Source organism: Bos mutus, chromosome 1, assembly GCF_027580195.1.
Source record: "Bos mutus isolate GX-2022 chromosome 1, NWIPB_WYAK_1.1, whole genome shotgun sequence".
NCBI classification, from domain to species: domain Eukaryota; kingdom Metazoa; phylum Chordata; class Mammalia; order Artiodactyla; family Bovidae; genus Bos; species Bos mutus.
Genome location: NC_091617.1, coordinates 135965173 through 135985842, shown reverse-complemented (window position 1 = coordinate 135985842; position 20670 = coordinate 135965173). Strand labels below are relative to the sequence as shown.

At 39.1% G+C, this 20670-nt stretch overlaps 1 protein-coding gene across 1 annotated transcript in view; it reads left to right on the top strand.

Annotated features, from left to right (window-relative positions):
• Positions 1-20670, top strand: part of DNAJC13 (DnaJ heat shock protein family (Hsp40) member C13) — a 162160-nt gene that overhangs the window by 24861 nt on the left and 116629 nt on the right. Inside the window, exon 2 of the mRNA XM_005906542.3 lies at positions 3703-3783. Coding sequence (XP_005906604.2) covers positions 3716-3783 — 68 coding nt within the window. The 5' untranslated portion in view covers positions 3703-3715. The remainder of the gene's footprint in view (positions 1-3702; positions 3784-20670) is intronic.

Here is a 20670-nt window from a genome sequence, read left to right as displayed (position 1 = left end):
TGAACTGTTGTAGATAATTCATGTAAGTGGCATTAGTCCTTCTGTGACTGGCTTATTTCACTTAGCATAATGTTTTTAAGTTCAACTGATATTATTGAAGACTGTAGGATATCCTTCTTTTTTAAGACTGAATAATATTGTGTATACCACATTTTCTTAATCCATTTTCTTCATCTGTTGGTGGGCCTTTAGGGTGTTTAGACATCTTCAGTTTTATAAATAATACTGCAGTGAATATGGTTGTGTCATCTCTTAGTGTTGTAGCTCGCCTTCTGGGAAACAAACTCACTCAGAAGGACAATGCAGATGGTGGAGTGCAGTTTATTGCACCGGCAGGCCCAAGGCAGAGTCTCCTCTTAGCCGAGGACCTGGACCAGTTTTTGTGAAAACATTATATACCCTATGGAGAAGGCAATGGCACCCCACTCCAGTACTCTTGCCTGGAAAATCCCATGGACAGAGGAGCCTGGTAGGCTGCAGTCCATGGGGTCGCTAAGGGTCAGACACGACTGAGCGACTTCACTTCACTTCCTAACCACTAGGCAACCATGGAATTCCCTAATAATTCTATTTTTTAATTTTTTGAGCAACTTCATACTGTTTTCCATAACACACCATTTTACATTCTCATCAACAATGTACAAAGGATCAAGTTTCTTTACATGCTTGCCAGAACTTTATTTATTTTTTTTTTGATAATAGCCATCCTAACAGGTGTGAGGCAGTATCTTCTTGTAGTTTTGAGTTTGAGTTGCATCTCCCTGATAATGACATAGAACATCTTTTCATATACCTGTGTACCATTTATGTGTCTTCAGTTTTATATTAATTTTATATTAATGTGTTGTATCTGCTCTTCCTTTGTCCCTTTATCTATCCTAACCTAGGAACTTTCGGGCATCTAGTGCTTTTATCACCCCTGAATTCATAAGTCTCCAAAAAGTTGTAGATAAGCTTTCTTAATTCCCCTCCTAAAAGGTTCGTTTGAGTTACTTGTTCCCCCAAATCAGTGATGAGATCATTCTTTAGGTTTATTTTTTTGATTCTTCAGTATGCTTTGTTGTTTTTGTTGTTACTAGATTATTTCCCCCCAGACTCCCTACAGATTTATTAGATCATGTCCTAAGTTCTTTGTGATTGTCATTTTAAAATTTTATATTTTTCTCTCACTTTCCTTTTACAGTCCCTTGATGATATCAGCCAGTCTTCACTCAAACGCATTTTCTTTCTTGTCAGTTTCTCCTAGAGAGGCCAGAGTTCAGTCAGTCATTCCCATCTTAAATTGTGAACTCTGAATCCAAACTCCACTCTTCAATGTCAGCCATTTACCTTTTCTGTCCTCCGTTTTTTCTTTTTTTCCCCAATCTTCAATTACTGTATATGAGGGGAATATACCTCTGTAGACCTATAATTTTTCACTTGTTTGGCACATTTTCAGAGATCTTCTCTAAGTTTCTTTCCAGCAATATCATTTACTACAGATGACTCAGAAGGCAGGAATAATGTTTGCTGGTTTAATAATTCTTGGTTGGCTGCCTGTGTCATTTCAGATACACGATCTAGAAAAAAACAGAACAGCACACCAGCTGACAGGCCTATATTTAGCTGTCTATACATACTAGTAGGAAGATGTCATTGACTGTTAAGAGAAATTTCTCTCTGGTGACAATAAAGGTTTCTCTAAATTTGCTGTTCCTTGTGGTTCTCTTATTATTCCTCAGAGCATGAATTGATGTTTTTCCAGAAGGTTTGACAAAACCTTATTTGGAAGTACCTGTTAGCAGCGACTTAGCATGCATGCATGGAAACAACACACATGTCCATCAGCTGATGAATGGTTATACAAAATGTGGTGTTTCTATACAATAGGAAACGGATGCATGCCACAATATGGATAAACTGAAAATGTTTTGCTTGTTATGCTAAGTGAAAGAAGCCAGTCACAAAGACAACACATTTTATGAATCTGTTTGTATGGGATTCCATAATAGGTCCATAGTGACAGAAAGTAGATGGTTGCCAGGTAGTGGGTGTGAGGGGACCGGGAGTGGCTGCCAGCAGGGTTTCTTGTTGGAATGATAAAAATAGTGTATTCGTTGTAGAACTCTGTGAACATACCAAAACTCTGAATTGTATACTTCTAAAGAGGTGAATTTTAAGGTGTGTGAATTGTCTCAAAAAGCTGTGATAAAAATGTTTTTGAATGAAAAATAGTTTTATTCTATTTATGAAAAGAATACTTGTTGATTAAAAAAGTTTAGATGTATAAAGATGTTTAGAAAGCTAAGTAAGCCATAATTATAACCATTCAGTTTGCATTATTGACACTTTATGTATTCTACAATATTTTTTAGAGTGTATTTCTAATTATTAAGGATAGGAAGTAGTACCCAAGTGACAAAAGAAGTAAAATGATCATATTCAGTATGAAGCAAATGATGTAATATTTTCAGAATTTATCATTAGTCTTTCATTAGTAGCCAGTTTGTACAATTAGTTGTGTAAAGTTAGATAAACTGAAATTTTTTCGTGAGCTAAATGGATTCTGGATTTTATACACTTCAGGGTTACAGTCAACAAACTAATCTTGAAATATTGCACATAGCATTGTCCCTCTTCCTGTGGCTGTTAGGAAGCTCATACCATGTGTGATTTATCATACAAGTCAGCAATCCTCAACTTTCTATATCCTGTTTAATCAGAGAGTTCACTAACCAAACTGTAACAAGCATTTCTGAACACTTAATTTCTGCACTTGATGTTTACAGGTACACTTTGAGTAACATTGTTCTTGTGACTTAAAAATCTTTTTCTCAAAGAATGTTTAATTCCTTGGAAAAAGGTTAATATTCTGTGAAAACAAGCTAAATGGTATAAATGACAGCCTCAATTTTGTTTAAAAAGACATTTTTTTTCCTAGCTGGAAGAAGGAAAGTTAGTATCTTTGGATGCTAGGATGAAAGATGAGTTACTTTATGAACATTAAAAATGTTTTTACTATGTACTTAAATTACTTTTGGGCTTCCTTGTGGCTCAGACAGTCAAGAATCTGCCTGCAATGCAGGAGATCTAGGTTCACTCCCTGGGTTGGGAAGATCCCCTGGAGAAGGGAATGGCAACCCACTCCAGTATTCTTGCCTGGAGAATTCCGTGGGCAGAGGAGCCTGGTGGGCTGCAAGTCCATGGGTTCTGAAAGAGCTGGACATGACTGAGTGACTAACATTTTAACTTTTACTAAATTACTTTTATAATGAGAATATTGTTCAAGTTAAACCTTATTTATAGTAAGTTCCCTTTAAAGTGACAGTAACAGCAAGATGGCCAGCACTTAGCAGCTAGACAAAAACCTTTTAGAATTGGTTTGACACTTGACAGTCATGTGTTAAAATATTGTTTGGCAGTGTGAGATTTAAAGATTCATTTACTTTAACACTTTTTACTAGATTCTCTATTCTTGGGATGTTGATACGAGGGCAATTGTTGTCCTCAAACTGAGCATAGTGGAAAAGAGCTGTGACAATATAGTGTGCTAAAGGCTCTCTGATAGAGAGGTGAACAGACCATCCTTATGGTCTTGTAGAAAAAGTGGCTGTCTTAAAATCAGTACCATATGGCAGTCTATGAAAATATGGTGTGGGAGATTCAGGAAAAATTCTTAAGGTTAGCACTGTTACAAAATTTACCCATATTTTTATCTTTCAGGATTCAGCACAAAATGAACATTATTAAGGAAAATAAGGATTTAGCATGTTTCTACACAACAAAACATTCATGGAGGGGGAAGTAAGTATTTGTTGGTTTTACTTTTCTGTTCTTCTATAGAGTATTTTGAAAACTACTTTTTCTTTTGATATGTCTGGTTTTCTCTGTTTTCGGAAGGAATTTGGATAAGAATTAAAAGGAAAAGAAACCGATTATCCGTAGTCTTGAATGCTGTCACTTAAGGATGAGTTTTTGTAGTAGCGGAGTGTTACTTCACAACTTTATCACCTAGAGATGAGCCTACATGTTATCAATACATTTTCACATCCATTTGACAGTCAAAGAAAATATGCCAATTAGTGCATTTTGTATTTTTTCCTTTAACCTGTAATGAAATTTAAAAATTGGTTTTGATCTTTTCCTTGGGAGGGGTTGATGACATTTCTCAGTAGCTTGCCTGGCCAGACTGAGGTGTAAATGGTTCCTGTTTCCTGCTATAAAATGGATAGTAATTCCTAGCCGTCTGATTGATATAAGGATTAAATGAATTGATATGGAGTGTGTGAAGGTTTTAAAATTATACCTTAAATACATTCAGTCTTCAATGAATGGCACTTTCTGATCATTACAAAGAAGTTTAGTTTGTTGTCATTTTGAGTAGTAATTAGTAAAATGAGTATGCCACAGTTTGACAAATAGGTGACCACATTATTCCAAATCAGGCCTCAGACTAAGATAAAAACGTGACATGTGCACAAAACCATAACTTTAGTTCTTAATCCCCGCCCCCCAGCCGGAAGATGAGGAGAGAGAGTGCCATAGTTCTTATTCTTAACTTTCCATTTTTTAGGTAATAGTGTTGTTACTTCTTAGAATGGTGCAACATCTGAATTCTGTAGTGTTTCTGGTTTGCATTAATGAACTGACTAATTTTGAAAGATTTGAGTGTTTAATTTTGTTTCCTTTTAGAAGCTCTGTATGAGCTACTTAATTGTTATCCTTGTAGAATACTTGTCTTGAAATTTTTTTCTTCAGTTAATTTCATTAAGCAAAGTTAGAATATTGGCATATCCAGAGTAGTATGACTCTTTAATTCTTTCAGTAAACCTTAAAAAGTGTTGTATATTTAAATGATCTTTATCTTTTCCTCAAATTTTAGATTGCTCTAATCATCGTAATATAACTTTTGTTTTTTAAATGCAATTATAGCATTCTGTTGAATTCTAAAGAACAAAATAACTATAATACTTTTTGCTTTGCGAGCTTGTTGTAATTGTGATCATCTGGAAAAAATTTTTTTAATGTTCTTAGTGGTGACTATGCCTTAAGACAGTCCTTTTTTTTTTTCTTTCCTTCTTTGTAATTATTAGGAGCAGAACTATCTCTGTGCTGTAAGCACAATTCCTTCCCTCTAATTCACACCTTGAAATTTGTTTTGTTTTTACGACACCTTTATTGATAAAATTTATATAACATAAAACTTTTAAAAGTGTACAATTCAGTGGTTTTTAGTATATTTCATAGAGTTGTGAACCATCACAACTCTTTTTAGAACACTTTCCTCACCTCTCAAGAGTACTCCTTTAAAAATATTAGCAGTTCCTTCCCTCCCTTCTCTTATTCCCTGCATCTGTCAGCCTCTAATCTATTTTCTGTTTCTGTATTTTCTTAGTTAGGACATCTCATATAAATGGATTCATCCAATATGTAATCTTTCATGACTGTCTTCTTTCACTTAACATGTTATCAAGGTTTATCCATGTATATCCAAGTACATGTCATTACTTCATTTTTTTTTATTGTTAAATGTATTGTATGGGTATGCCACATTTTGTGTTGATGGATGTTTATATTGTTCCTACTTTTTCTACTGTTATGAATAGAATAGCACTACTATAAATGTTTACATACAAGTTTACTGGTGAATCTATATTTCCAGTTCTCTTGAGTATGTACCTAGGAGTGGAATTGATGGTCTATGGAGTTATATGGAAGTATATGATAACTCTGTGTTTAACTTTTTGAGGAACAGGCAAATTGTTTTCCAGGTGGCTGCAGCATTTTATAATCCTGCCATCAGTGTATGAGGATTCCAATTTCTCTACATCTTAACCGACACTTGTTATTGTCTGTCTTTTTATTTTAGGCATCCTAGTGGGTATGAAATGGTATCTCATTGTGGTTTTGATTTGCATTTCCCTGATGACTAGGCTGTTGAGTATCTTTTCATGCGTATTTGCCATTTGTGTATATATATCATGAAATGTCTATTCAAATAATTTACCCATTTTTTAACTGGGTTATTTGTTGAGTTACATGAGTTCCGTATGTATTGTGAACACAAGTCTCTTATAGAGATATGATTTGCAGATATTTTCTCCTGTTCGGTGGCTTGTCTTTTCATTTTCTTGATGGTGTGCTTTGAAGTATGAAGTTTTTAATTTTGATGAAATCGAGTTTATCTGTTTCTTTCTATTGCCACTTGAGCTTTTTGTGTTGTTATCCATTACCTAATTCAAGGTCTCAAAGATTTATTCCTTTGTTTTCTTCTAAGAGTTTTATAGTTTTGATTTTGGGTAACTTTTGTGTATAGTGGGTAGTAGGGATCCATCTTTATTCTTTTGTATGTGGATATCTAGGGCTTCCCAAGTAGCTCAGTGGTAAGCAATCCAATCGTCCTGCCAATGCAGGAGATGCAGGAGATGTGAGTTTGATCCCTGGGTCAGCAAGATCTCTTGGAGAAGGAAATGGCAACTTACTCCAATATTCTTGCTGGGAAAATTCCACAGACAGTGGAGCCTAGTGGGCTACAGTCCATGGGGTTGCAAAGAGTTGGACATGACTGAGCAACTACACTTTTACTTTTCCTTTCAAAAGTCCTACATTTCCCAGATAGTGATAGTTATTTCATTATGTTATATATATTATTATGTGGCACTGAATCTTATACTATATCACCTATTTTATGTAGCCCTTCCCTGGTAGCTCAGCTGGTAAAGAATCTGTCTGCAAAGCAGATGACCCAGGTTAAGTCCGTGGGTCGGAAAGATCCCCTGGAAAACAGAATGGCAACCTACTGCAATATTCTTGCCTGGAAAATTCCATGGACAGAGGATCCTGGTGGGCTATAGTTCATGGGGTTGCAAAGAATTGGACACAACTGAGTGACTAACAACAACAGTTTTATGTAGTCAATTCTAATCTAAGTTTAAAGTATTTCTCATCGGTCTTATGAAATAATAAATGTCCCCACATTGAAATTTTTCTTTTGTTTTAGAGTTGTTATATGAACCTTCTCTTTAGAACATATATCTGCATACAACAAATTTTGTGTGTGATATGGGGGCTTTAGGGCCTTGGTTTTAAGAGATCCCGTCTCAACCCCAACATTTCAGAAAAATGTTATTGGTAGTGACAGTAAAGATGGTCAAATATTTTTCTTTCTCTTAGTATACCTAAATTAAAGATAACCTCTCCAGGTATTTCCCTTGGGGATATTCATGTCACTTATTTCATGTTACCTTTATAATAGTTTTCATGTTTCACTTTGCAGGCACTACTTATTTTTTAATGATTTGGGTCTGTTCACCATCATTGTAGACCCTTCAGCTGGCAAAGTAGCTTTTCTGCTGTGCTTGTCATTTTCCCACTTGTACACAATTAAATTTTATCTTTGTTCTAGAAACAGCGAGAAGTAGGAGATTTCATTAATAAAAAACGCTTTCTTTCATTAAAGAGCAAAGTTTCCTTTTTGACCTGGCAAGTCATTTCTGATAAAAGGAAGATTCATGCATTTCAGTTAAACAGAAGTGAAGATTCTCTACGAAAAACTTCAGAGTAATGTTGAAAATTAGGTACTTAATTTTTTCCTGAATGGAAATTACATGGAAAATCTGCCTGTGGATCACTTTAATATTTGCATACATTAATTGCAGCAAATGCTCTGAATTTAAAAGTAGGATTTTAGTATCTGAACAGGACTTTAGCTTCACTACATTGGGATATGTCTGTGATAAGTCATTGGCAGATACCCACTATATTTATAGCCCCCTGGAATGACTTGATACAGGAAATTTGAGATAAGAGTTAAGGGTAAGGGAAGCTGGTGAATTTCTGATTCCTTTCTCTTGTAAGTAGGAATAGAGTTAGACAAGGAAGAGAGACTCTTCTCTTTAGCTGCCTGTTACTAACACACCTCACCAACTCTAATAAGTCTAGGAATCCTGAGGTTTTTTTCCCCTGCTTTGTTGATTTTAGCCCTTGCCCCTGCCAGCCTCTAAACCAGAGATATGAGTCCATCCTGAATTGTCTTTGTGTTTTCTTTGTACATCTCTTAGTGCTTATCAGGCAATCTTGATATTTGAATATCTTTCAGAAGTGCAAATAGGACCACATCTCCTTATAGGAATTTTATATTTTATGCACAATGTTCTATTAAAAGCACAGTCTTTTTTTTTTTTTTAATGTTTCCTTGCTACTCTCTCCATACCTTCTACCCTCCTCCCCCCGCCATCCCACCAACTAAAGTACAGAATCTTTTCAGCAAATAATACTTGACACCTGGATATCCACTTGCAAAAAAATGAATCTAGGCCTGGATTCTACATCCTTCACAAGATTAACTCAGATTAACTCAAATTTCAGATCACAGACCAAAATGTGAAATGCAAAATTATAAAACTCCTAGAAAACATGGGAGAACATCCAGATTACCTTAGGTTTGGTGATGATGTTTTAGATACAACACCAAAGGTAATAGTCATGAAAAAATGAATTGATGAGTGGACTACATTAAAGTTGAAAACTTATGCTTCCTGAAAGACACTATCAAGAGAATGTGAAGACAATTTGGGAGAAAATAACTGCAAAAGATAACTGTTCTACTGTGCAAAGAACCCTTAAAACTTAACGAGTGAAAAAACAAACAACTTGATTAAAAAGTGAGCCAAAAATCTTACCAGAGACCTCACCAAAGAAAATATGCCGGGAATTTCTTGGTGGTCTGGTGGTTAGAGTTCTGTGCTTCCACTGGCCTGGGAACTACAATCCCACATGCCATGCGGCATGGCCATAAAAGAGAAAACAAGAAAATATGCAGTTTACAAGTAATTCGGGAAAATGCGAATGTAGAGTTAACTGGCCAAAATCCAGAACACTTGACAACTCCAAATGCTGGTGAGGATGTGAAGCAACAGGAACTCTCCTTTATTGCTGGTGGAAATGTGAAATGGTACAGCTTCTTGGGAAGATAGTTCTGTGGTTTCTTACAACACTCAACGTTCTCTTACCATGCATGTGGGTGCTAAATTGCTTGAGTCCTATCCAGCTATTTGCAATCCTGTGTACCATAGTTTATCAGGCTTTGTCAGGGGATTCTCTAAGCAAGAATACTGGAGTGGGTTGCCATGCCCTCCTCCAGGTCTCTTATCATATGATCCAGCAGTTACACTAAATTTACCCAGGGAAGCTGAGAATTTACATTCTTACATTGCACAGAAGCCTGCACACAGATGTTTATAGCATCTTTATTCATAATTACCAAACTTGAAAGCAACCAAAAGGTCTTTCAGTAGGTGAATGAGTAAATTAATATATGCAGACAATGAATATTAATCAGTGCTAAAAAGAAATGAACCATCAAGTCATGAAAAGAGATGGAAGAAACTTAAATTTAACTTAAAACTTAAATACTAAGTGAAAGAAGCTAATCTGTGAAGGCTATGTGCTGTATAATTCCAACTATATAGCATTGTAGAAAAGGGATACTTTATAGAAAGTAAAAAGATCAGTGGCATCCAAGGTTTGTAGCAGGGAAGAAAGGATAAATAGAGTTCAGAAGATTTTTAGGAATGTGAAACTACTCCATGATACTGTATTGGTAGATACACTTGGATCCCTTGTCCAAAGCATAGAATGTGAGACACCCAAGAGTGAACTCTAGTATCAGCTGAGATTTTGTTGGATACTGATGTATCAATGTACACTGATCAGATACAGATGTAACAAATCTCTCTGGTGGGGGTTCTTGGTAAAGGGGAAGGATGTGGAGGGGGAGGACTGGGAGCATGGGGCAAGTCTTTGTACCTCCTGTTTAATATTACTGGGGACCCAGTTCAGATCAGTTCAGGCACTCAGTCATGTCCCACTCTTTGCAGCCCCATGCACTGCAGCACACCAGGTTTCCCTGTCCATCATCAACTCCCAGAGCTTACTCAAAGTCCTGTCCATCAAGTCGGTGATGCCATCCAGCCATATCAACCTCGGTCATCCCCTTCTCCTGCCTTCAGTCTTCACTAGAAACAAGGTCTTTTCCAATGAGTCAGGTCTTTGCATCAGGTGGCCAAAGTATTGAAGTTTCAGCTTCAGCATCAGTTCTTCCAATGAATATTCGGACTGATTTCCTTGAGGATTGACTGGCTGGATCTCCTTGCAGTCCGAGGGACCCTCAAGAGTCTTCTCCAAAACCACAGTTCAAAAGCATTGGTTTTCTTTATGGTCTAACTCTCACATCCATACATGACTATGGAAAAACCATAGCTTTGACTAGATATAACTTTGTTGGCAAAGTAATGTCTCTGCTTTTTAATATGCTGTCTAGATTGGTCATAGCTTTTCTTCCACGGAGCAAGCATCTTTAATTTCATGGCTGCCATCACCATCTGCAGTGATTTTGGAGCCTCCCAAAATAGAAAAGTCTGTCACTATTTCCACTGTTTCCCCATCTATTTGCCATGAAGTGATGGGACCAGATGCCATGATCTTCGTTTTCTGAATGTTGAGCTTTAAGCCAACTTTTTAACTCTCCGCTTTCACTTTCATCAAGAGGCTCTTTAGCTCTTCTTCACTTTCTGCCATAAGGGTGGTGTCATCTGCATATCTGAGGTTATTGATATTTCTCCCAGCAATCTTGTTTCCAGCTTGTGCTTCCTCAGCCCAGTGTTTCTCATGATGTACTCTGCATATAAGGTAAATAAGCAGGGTGACAATATACAGCCTTGACGTACTCCTTTCCCTATTTGGAACCAGGCTGTTGTTCCATGTCCAGTTCTAAATGTTGCTTCCTAACCTGCATATAGGTTCCACAAGAGGCAGGTCAGGTGGTCTGGTATTCCCATCTCTTTCAGAATTTTCTACAGTTTATTGTGATCCACACAGTCAAAGGCTTTGGCATAGTCAATAAAGCAGAAATAGATGTTTTTCTGGAACTGTCTTGCTTTTTTGATGATCCAGCAGATGTTGGCAATTTGATCTCTGGTTCCTCTGCTTTTTCAAAACCAGCTTGAACATATTGAAGTTCACAGTTCATGTATTGCTGAAGCCTGGCTTGGAGAATTTTGAGCATTACTTTACGAGCGTGTGAGATAAATGTGATTGTGTGGTAGTTTGAGCATTCTTTGGCATTGCCTTTCTTTGGGTTTGGAATGAATACTGACCTTTTCCAGTCCTGTGGCCACTGCTGAGTTTTCCAAATTTGCTGACATATTGAGTGCAGCACTTTCACAGCATCATCTTTTAGGATTTGAAATAGCTCAACTGGAATTCCATCACCTCCACTAGCTTTCTTCGTAGAGATGCTTCTTAAGGCCCTCTTGACTTCACATTCCAGGATGTCTGGATCTAGGTGAGTGACACACCATTGTGATTATCTGGGTCATGAAGATCTTTTTTGTACAGTTCTTCTGTGTAGTCTTGCCACCACTTCTTAATATCTTCTGCTTCTGTTAGGTCCATACCATTTCTGTCCTTTATCAAGCCCATCTTTGCATGAATTGTTCCCCTAATTTTCTTGAAGAGATCTCTAGTCTTTCCTATTCTATTGTTTTTCCTCTATTTCTTTGCATTGATCACTGAGGAAGGCTTTCTTATCTCTCCTTGCTGTTCTTTGGAACTCTGCATGCAAATGGGTGTATCTTTCCTTTTCTCTTTTGCTTTTCGTTTCTCTTTTTTTCACAGCTATTTTTAAGGCCTCCTCAAACAGCCATTTTGCCTTTTGCATTTCTTTTTTCTCAGGGATGGTCTTGATTCCTGTCTTCTGTACAGTGTCATCAACCTCCGTCCATAGTTCATCAGGCACTCTGTGTATCAGATCTAGTCCCTTAAATCTATTTCTCACTTGCTCTGTATAATCAAAAGGGATGTGGTTTAGGTCATACGTGAATGGTCTAGTGGTTTTCCCCACTTTCTTTAATTTAAGTCTGAATTTGACAATAAGGAGTTCATGACCTGAGCCACAGTCAGCTCCCGGTCTTGTTTTTGCTGACTGTATAGAGCTTCTCCATCTTTGGCTCCAAATAATATAATCTATAATCTACCTGATTTCGGTGTTGACTGTCTGGTGATGTCCATGTATAGAGTCTTCTCTTGTGTTGTTGGAAGAGGGTGTTTGCTATGACCAGTGCGTTCTCTTAGCCTTTGCCCTGCTTCATTTTGTACTCTGAAGCCAAATTTGCCTGTTACTGCAGGTATTTCTTGACTTCCTACTTTTGCATTCCAGTTCCCTATAATGAAAAGGACATCTTTTTTGGGTGTTAGTTCTAAAAGGTCTTGTAGGTATTCATAGAACCGTTCAACTTCAGTTTCTTCAGCGTTACTGCTTCGGGCATAGGCTTGGATATGACTGTAATATTGAATGGTTTGCTGTGGAAACGAACAGAGATCATTCTGTCGTTTTTGAGATTGCATCCAAGTACTGTATTTCAGACTCTTTTGTTGATTATGATGGCTTCTCCATTTCTTCTAAGGGATTCCTGCCCACAGTAGTAGATATCATGGTCATCTTGAATTAAATTCACCCATTCTAGTCCATCTTAGTTCGCTGATTCCTAGAATGTTGACGTTCACTCTTGCCATCTCCTGTTTGACCACTTCCAATTTGCCTTGATTCATGGACCTGACATTCCATGTTTCTATGCCATATTGCTGTTTAGAGCATCGGACCTTATTTCTATCACCCGTCAAATCCACAACTGGGTGTTGTTTTTTCTTTGGCTTCTTCTCTTCGTTCTTTCTGGAGTTACTTCTCCACTGATCTCCCGTAGCATATTGGGCATCTACCGACCTGGGGAGTTCATCGTGCAGTGTCCTAACTTTTTGCCTTTTCATACTGTTCTTGGGGTTCTCAAGGCAAGAATACTGAAGTGGTTTGCCATTCCCTTCTCCAGTGGACCACATTCTGTCAGACCTCTCCACCACGACCCCTCCGTCTTGGATGTCCTCACACTGCATGGCTTAGTTTTATTGAGTCAGACAAGCTGTGGTCCGTGTGATCAGGTTGGCTAGTTGTCTGTGACTGTGGTTTTAGTCTGTCTGCCTTCTGATGCCCTCTCTCAGCGCCTACCATCTTAACTTGGGTTTCTCTTACCTTGGATGTGGGGTATCTCTTCATGGCTGCTCCAGCAAAGCGCAGCCTCTGCTTCTTACCTTGGACGTGGGGTAGCTCCTCCTGGCAACCCCTTGGACCTGGGGTAGCTCCTCTTGGCAGCCCTGAGCTTGGACTTGGGCTGCTCCCTCAGGCAGTGGCCAGATTATCAGATCCCTTTTAAATTTAATTGATTAGCTAATGTGCCCCAGGGACCTAGTATATCTTCTTCCTTCTTTCTGCCCAAAACAGATAATTTTCTTAGGGTTTCTGTGTCCCTGTTACACCCTGGAATGCAATCTTAGAAGCCAGCTAAAATGCTGTTCTACTGCCTTTTTTGCAGATTCTGAGACGTTTTACTGCTTGCAAAGGTTTGGTTAAAATGATTAGTTATGTGACGAGTACAGATTTGCTAGTGTCACTCTACAGTGACATAGACGAAGTTAGTGAAAGTGAAAGTCACTTAACTGAGCATAGCTCAGTTAGTGAAAGTGAAAGTTGCTCAGTTGTGTCTGATTCTTTGCAAACCCATGGGTTGTACAGTCCAGGAATTCGTCAGGCCAGACTATTCAGGTATGAGCTAAATCTAATCCCTTATGATTATACCCCATGGAAGTGAGAAATAGATTAAAGGGATTAGATCAGATAGACAGAGTGCCTGAAGAACTATGGATGGAGGTTGGTGACACTGTACAGGAGGCAGTGATCAAGACCATCCCAAAGAAAAAGAAAGGCAAACTGGCAAAATGGTTGTCTGAGGAAGCCTTACAAATAGTTGTGAAAAGAAGAGAAGTAAAAAGCAAAGGAGAAAAGGAAAGATATACCCATTTGAATGCAGAGTTCCAAAGAATAGCAAGGAGAGATAAGAAAGCCTTCCTCAGTGATCACTGCAAAGAAATAGAGGAAAACAATAGAATGGGAAAGACTGGAGATCTCCTCAAGAAAATTAGATATACCAAGAAAACAGTTCATGCAAGTTCAGTTCAGTTCAGTTCAGTTGTCGTGTTCAGCTCTTTGCGACCCCATGAATCACAGCACGCCAGGCCTCCCTGTCCATCACCAACTCCCAGAGTTTACTCACACTCATGTCCATTGAGTCGGTGATGCCATCCAGCCGTCTCATCCTCTGTCGTCCCCTTCTCCTCCTGCCCCCAGTCCCTCCCAGCATCAGTCTTTTCCAATGAGTCAACTCTTTGCATGAGGTGGCCAAAGTATTGGAATTTCAGCTTTAGCTTCAATCCTTCCAATGAACACCCAGGACTGGTCTCCTTTAGAATGGACTGGTTGGCTCTCCTTGCAGTCCAAGGGACTCTCAAGAGTCTTCTACACCACAGTTCAAAAGCAAAGATGGGCCCAATAAAGGACAGAAATGGTATGGACCTAACAGAAGCAGAAGATATTAAGAAGAGGTGGCAAGAATACCCAGAAGAACTCTACAAAAAACATCTTCACCACCCAGATAATCACAATGCTGTGATCACTCATCTAGAGCCAGACATCCTGGAATGCGAAGTCAAGTGGCCCTTAGAAAGCATCACTATGAACAAAGCTAGTGGAGGTGATGGAATTCCAGTTGAGCTATTTCAGTCGTAAAAGGTGATGCTGTGAAAGTGGTGCACTCAATGAGCCTGCACATTTGGAAAACTCAGCAGTGTTTTTCCTGGTTCCAACAGGACTAGTTCCAACAGGACTGGAAAATGTCAGTTTTCATTCCAATCCCAAAGAAAGGCAATTCCAGAGAATGCTCAAACTACTGCACAATCATATTCATCTCACATGCTAGTAAATTAATGCTCAAAATTCTCCAAGCCAGGCTTCAACAGTATGTGAATCGTGAAATTCTAGCTGTTCAGGTTGGTTTTAGAAAAGGCAGAGGAACCAGAGATCAAATTGTCAACATCCGTTGGATTATCGAAAAACTGACAAGAGTTCCAGAAAATCATCTATTTCTGCTTTATTGACTATGCCAAAGCCTTTGACTATGTGGATAACCACAATTGTGGAAAATTCTGAAAGAGATGGGAATACCAGACCATCTGACCTCCCTCTTGAGAAATCTGTATGCAGGTCAGGAAGCAACAATTAGAACTGGACATGGAACAACAGACCGGTTTCATATAGAGCACGGGGTACATCATGGCTGTATATTGTCATTCTGCTTGTTTAACTTATATGCAGAATACATCATGAGAAATGCCAGGCTGGAATCAAGATTGCTGGGAGAAATATCAGTAACCTCAGATATGCAGATGACACCACCCTTATGGCAGAAAGTGAAGAAGAACTAAAGAGCCTCTTGATGAAAGTGAAAGAGGAGAGTGAAAAAGTTGGCTTAAAGCTCAACATTCAGAAAACAAAGATCATGGCATCTGGTCCCATCACTTCATGGGAAATAGATGGGGAAACAGTGTCAGACTTTATTTTTTGGGGCTCCAAAATCACTGCAGATGGTGATTGCAGCCATGAAATTAAAAGACACTTAGTTATGACCAATCTAGATAGCATATTCAAAAGCATAGACATTACTTTGCCAACAAAGGTCTGTCTAGTCAAGGCTGTGGTTTTTCCAGTAGTGATGTATGGATGTGAGAGTTGAAATATGAAGAAATCTGAGCACCAAAGAATTGATGCTTTTGAACTGTGGTGCTATAGAACACTCTTGAGAGTCCCTTGGACTGCAAGGAGATCCAACCAGTCCATCTTAAAGGAGATCAGTCCTGAGTATTCATTGGAAGGACTGAGGCTGAAGCCGAGACTCCAATCCTTTGGCCACCTGCTGTGAAGAACTGACTTATTGGAAAAGACCCTGATGATGGTAAAGATTGAAGGCGGGAGGAGAAGAGGACCACAGAGGTTGAGATAGTTGGATGGCATCACCAACTCACTGGACATGAGTTTGAGTGAACTCTGGGAGTTGGTGATGGACAGGGAGGCCTGGTGTGCTGCAATGCATGGGATCACAAAGAGTCGGACACAACAGAGTGAACTGAACTGAAACCATGGTGGAGGTAATGAAGATAATGGTGACCTCCTTCAAAAGTTCCCATGCATGCACTACTATACTCAGTTCCCCCAAACCTACAGAAGGCCACTGCTGACCCAGGCCTCTGCCGGAGACTCCTAGATGCTCATGGGTAAGTCTAGGCCAGTCTCTTGTGTCTCGGTCACTTCTCCTTTCTCCTGGGTCATGGTGTGCACAGAGTTCTGTTTCTGCCCTCCAGGAGTCTGTTTCCCCAGTCCTATGTAAGTTCTGGCAGCTCTGTGGTGTGGTTAATGGCGACCTCTTCCAAGAGACTTATGCCATACCCTAGTCTGCTGCACCCAGAACGCCTGCCCCTTTTGACCACTTTTGACCCTTCCCTCCACAGGAGACACTCAGAGACAGTTCTCTTTCAGTCTCTGTGGGGTCTATGGGTTCTGGTGTGCAAAAGGTTTGTTTGAGTTCTCTGAGCCTCTCTGGCGGGTATGAGGTCTGTTTCTAAACTTGATTTCGTCCCTCCTACCATCTTGCTGGGGCTTCTCCTTTGCCCTTGGGAGTGGGGTATCTCCTCAAAGTGGCTCTAGGGCTGTGCAGTCACTGCTCCAGTGCCTACTGTCTTGCTGGGGCTTCTCTGCCCTTGGTTGTGGAGTATCTCCTCACAGTCACTCCAGCACCACACTGCTGCTGCTGCTGCTAAGTTGCTTCAGTTGTGTCCGACTCTATGCGACCCCATAAGATGGCAGCCCACCAGGCTCCCCTGTCCCTGGGATTCTCCAGGGAAGAACACTGGAGTGGGTTGCCATTTCCTTCTCCAATGCATGAAAGTGAAAAGTGAAAATGAAGTTGCTCAGTTGTGTCCGACTATTAGCGACTCCATGGACTGCAGCCCACCAGGCTCCTCCATCCATGGGATTTTCCAGGCAAGAATACTGGAGTGGGGTGCCATTGCCTTCTCCACAGCACCACTGCTGTGAACACAGCAGTGTGTTCAGCAGTGTCCACAGCTAGTGAACAATTAAAAGTAGCCAGCTTTACCCAGGGTACTATAGGAGTTCAAGCTGTATATTATGAGGACTAGATGAGGTAACAAAAGCCATCTCTAAGCTCTGTTTAGATCTTTTTGGGTTATTTGAAACCTGTTGCATAGACTATCCATTGAAAGGATTGAAGATGTTAACTTTAAAATAAATACACAAAGGTTTTTATTTTCACAGGAAAATAGAGAACCATTGTGTGTGTTCAGCAGCTCATTAATATTTGACTCTTTGCAACCTCATGGACTGTAGCCCACCAGGCTCCTCTGTCTGTAGAAATCTCCAGGCAAGAATACTGGAGTGGTTTGCCATTTCCTACTCCAGAGCATCTTCTTGACCCAGGGGTCGAACCTGCATGTCTTGTGTTGCCTGCTGCTGCTAAGTTGCTTCAGTCGTGTCCGACTCTGTGCGACCCCATAGACGGAAGCCCACCAGGCTCCCCCGTCTCTGGGATTCTCCAGGCAAGAACACTGGAGTGGGTTGCCATTTCCTTCTCCAGTGCATGAAAGTGAAAAGTGAAAGGGAAGTCGCTCAGTCGTGTCCGACTCTTATGGACCCCATGGACTACAGCCTACCAGGCTCCTCCGTCCATGGGATTTTCTAGGCAAGAGTAGTGGAGTGCGGTGCCATTGCCTTCTCCGCTTGCATTGGCAGGCCAATTCTTTATTACTGCACCACCTGAGAACCATTATTTTATAATAAACACAAGCTTTTTCTGTACTTAACAAAAAAAAGTGATGTTGAGTTTTCTCTTGAGATAAATGAATAGTACGAATTTCGGGACAGAAGTATATGACCTTGTGATGGTGCCCAGTATTTTTATAATATTTTTTGTCTTGATAATATTTTACATGTCTAATTGATAGAAGCTAGTTAAGAGTATTCAGGTCTGAAATAAACTTTCTTACAACGACTGACAGTTGTCTTAGCTCTACTTTGAAGTTTTATTTAAGATATCTAAATTGGTTAACTAAATAATAAATAAAATATCTGCCCAGAGGAAACTAGGTCTTTAAGGAACTCTTACTCACTGCCATATCATTGAACCCAGCACACCATTAGGTACCCATTTAATATTGAGGCAGTCCATGATAATATGGAATAGCTGACCTATCATTATTAGTTTCTTCTTCCCTAAAAAAAGTTTCTGTATGAAAAAAAATCATGAAGGTGAAAGCAGGATTTCCCTGTGGTGCAGTGGATAAGAATCTGCCTGCCATTGCAGAGGACATAGGTTCAATCCCTGGTGCAGGAAAATTCCACATACCGTGGAGCATCTAATCCCATTACAACAACCACTGAGCCCATGGCTCTAGAGCCCGCGGTCTTCAGGTACTGAGCCCATGTGCCTGTGCAAAGCAACGAAGACCCACTGCTGCCAAAAATAAAATTTCTGAAAAAGAAGAAAGCAAGAAAAGATTGAGGGCAGAAGGAGAAGAGAGAGACAGAGGATCAGATGGTTAGATGGCATTACTGACTCAATGGACGTGAGCTTGAGCAAACTCCAGGAGATGGTGCAGGATAGGAAAGCCTGGCATGCTGCAGTCCATGGGGTCGCAAAGAGTCGGACACAACTTAGTGACTGAACAACAAGAAAAATTATTATTACTCAGTACCATCGTATCACAATTGGTTAATAGAAAAATAATGGAATTCTATATTACGAAGACTACCATTAAATAAAAGAACCTGTGATCAAATCCAGATGCATATCAGAATTATCTTGGAATCTGCCTGTAATGTAGGAGACCCGAGTTCGATTTCTGGGTTGGGAAGATCCTCTGGAAGAGGAAATGGTAACCCACTCCAGTATACTTACCAGGAGAATCCCATGGGCAGAGAAGGCAGGCAGGCTACAGTCCATGGGCACTAAGTTGGACACGACTTAGCGACTAAACCACCACCACCACAGATGCCCAGGTATTTCTTTTTTTTTTTTTTTTTGCCAGAACTCCAGATACATTTCTAATGAGCAGCCATGTTTAAAAACAACTGGACTGTATGAAGATCTTTTACTTTTATTGAGTTTGTTTCACTTTTTCTATTTCATATTCAGTGCTCCTATTTCATTTATTTAATGTTTTCCAATTTCTCTGTTTCTTTTTTTTTTAATGTTCTTTCTCAAGCCTTTATCAAGTGTAGTAGAAAAACTTTTGTATACATATACATAAATAATATATATTTTAGAAAACTTATGAATTTTTGCCTAACTAAAAAGTTGGTGACATTTTGATTCTACTTGTTTGACTTAGTGAAAATAGAAAACTAGACTTGTAATTAAAAAATATATATGCAGCAAGCAACAAAGGTTTACTCCACAGCAAAGGAAACTATAGTGAATATCTTGTTATATACTATAATGGAACATAATTTCAAAAATAATATGTATGTGTATGTAAATATATATATATTTGGATCACAAGAAAAAGAAGTCTACTTTTTGAAATTTAGTAATGTTTACCTTTTTGCCAGTTTTTCTAAATGTCCTATGGACATAACAACGTATGAGATAACAAAATTTTAAATATATTTGTGTAGGATATAAGGTTAACATTAATGTAAATCTAGCATATTTAAATTATTAATGACATCATTCAAGATGCTCCTATTCTTATTTTTTCTGCACTTGATAAAATATTCTCAGAGAAATGTTACTATTATCTCACTATGATTATATATTTTTTTCTTTTCCCTTATATTTTTTCATTTTTGTTTTACGTATCTTTGATTTTTTGTTGTTAAATGTCTTATTATAGCTTATGATGTCTATCTTTGTGAATTGTATCTTTTATCATTAAAAATACTCATCTTTGTTTCACTTAAAAAATAATCTTAAATTGCAAGTTTCACTAACATACCATACATGTGAGCTCATTCTGATTTTAATCTAAATCTGGTATCCAAAGGGGCTTTTTAGGTACTTGGAAGGTTTAAGGGTGCTTTAAAAAGTTTTTTTAATTAATTAATTAATTTTGGGCTGCATTGGGTCTTCATTGCGGTGTGTGGGCTTTCTCTAGTTGCGGTGAGCAGGGGCTACTCATGGTGGTGGCTTCTCTTTGTTGCGGAGCATGGCCTCTGGTCCTGGATAGTTGCAGCACGTGGCCTCAGTAGTGTGTGAATCTTGCGGGACCAAGGATCAAACCTGTATCCCCTGCACTGGCTGGAAGGCAGATTCTTAACCACTGGACCACAAAAGAACCTCTGTAAAAGTTTTAAATGACCTAGGAGTACAGTATTTACCCTAACCTTAAAGGCAAGTGCAGCGGCCATCCTAGATGAGAGAGGTCTGTGGAACTCTTAAAAAAAGAGAAGAGAGAGAGGAATGGAAGGACATTCTCCTAAGAATTTTCTCACAGCTTTCTTCTTAGGAAGCTTTAGAGCTCTGAGTTTACCAGTTATGACAGTATTTTGGGGCTAATGGACATCTCACTCCAGCATACTTGTGCTGCATAATCTAGAATGCACTCTCTTCAGTATGGTGGCTACTAACCAAGCGTGGCTGTTTACAGTTGCTCATTAGCCACATTTCAGGTGCTCAAAAGAGCTACCTAATTGGACAGTGTAGCTACAGAATATTTTCATCATTTTGGAAAGTT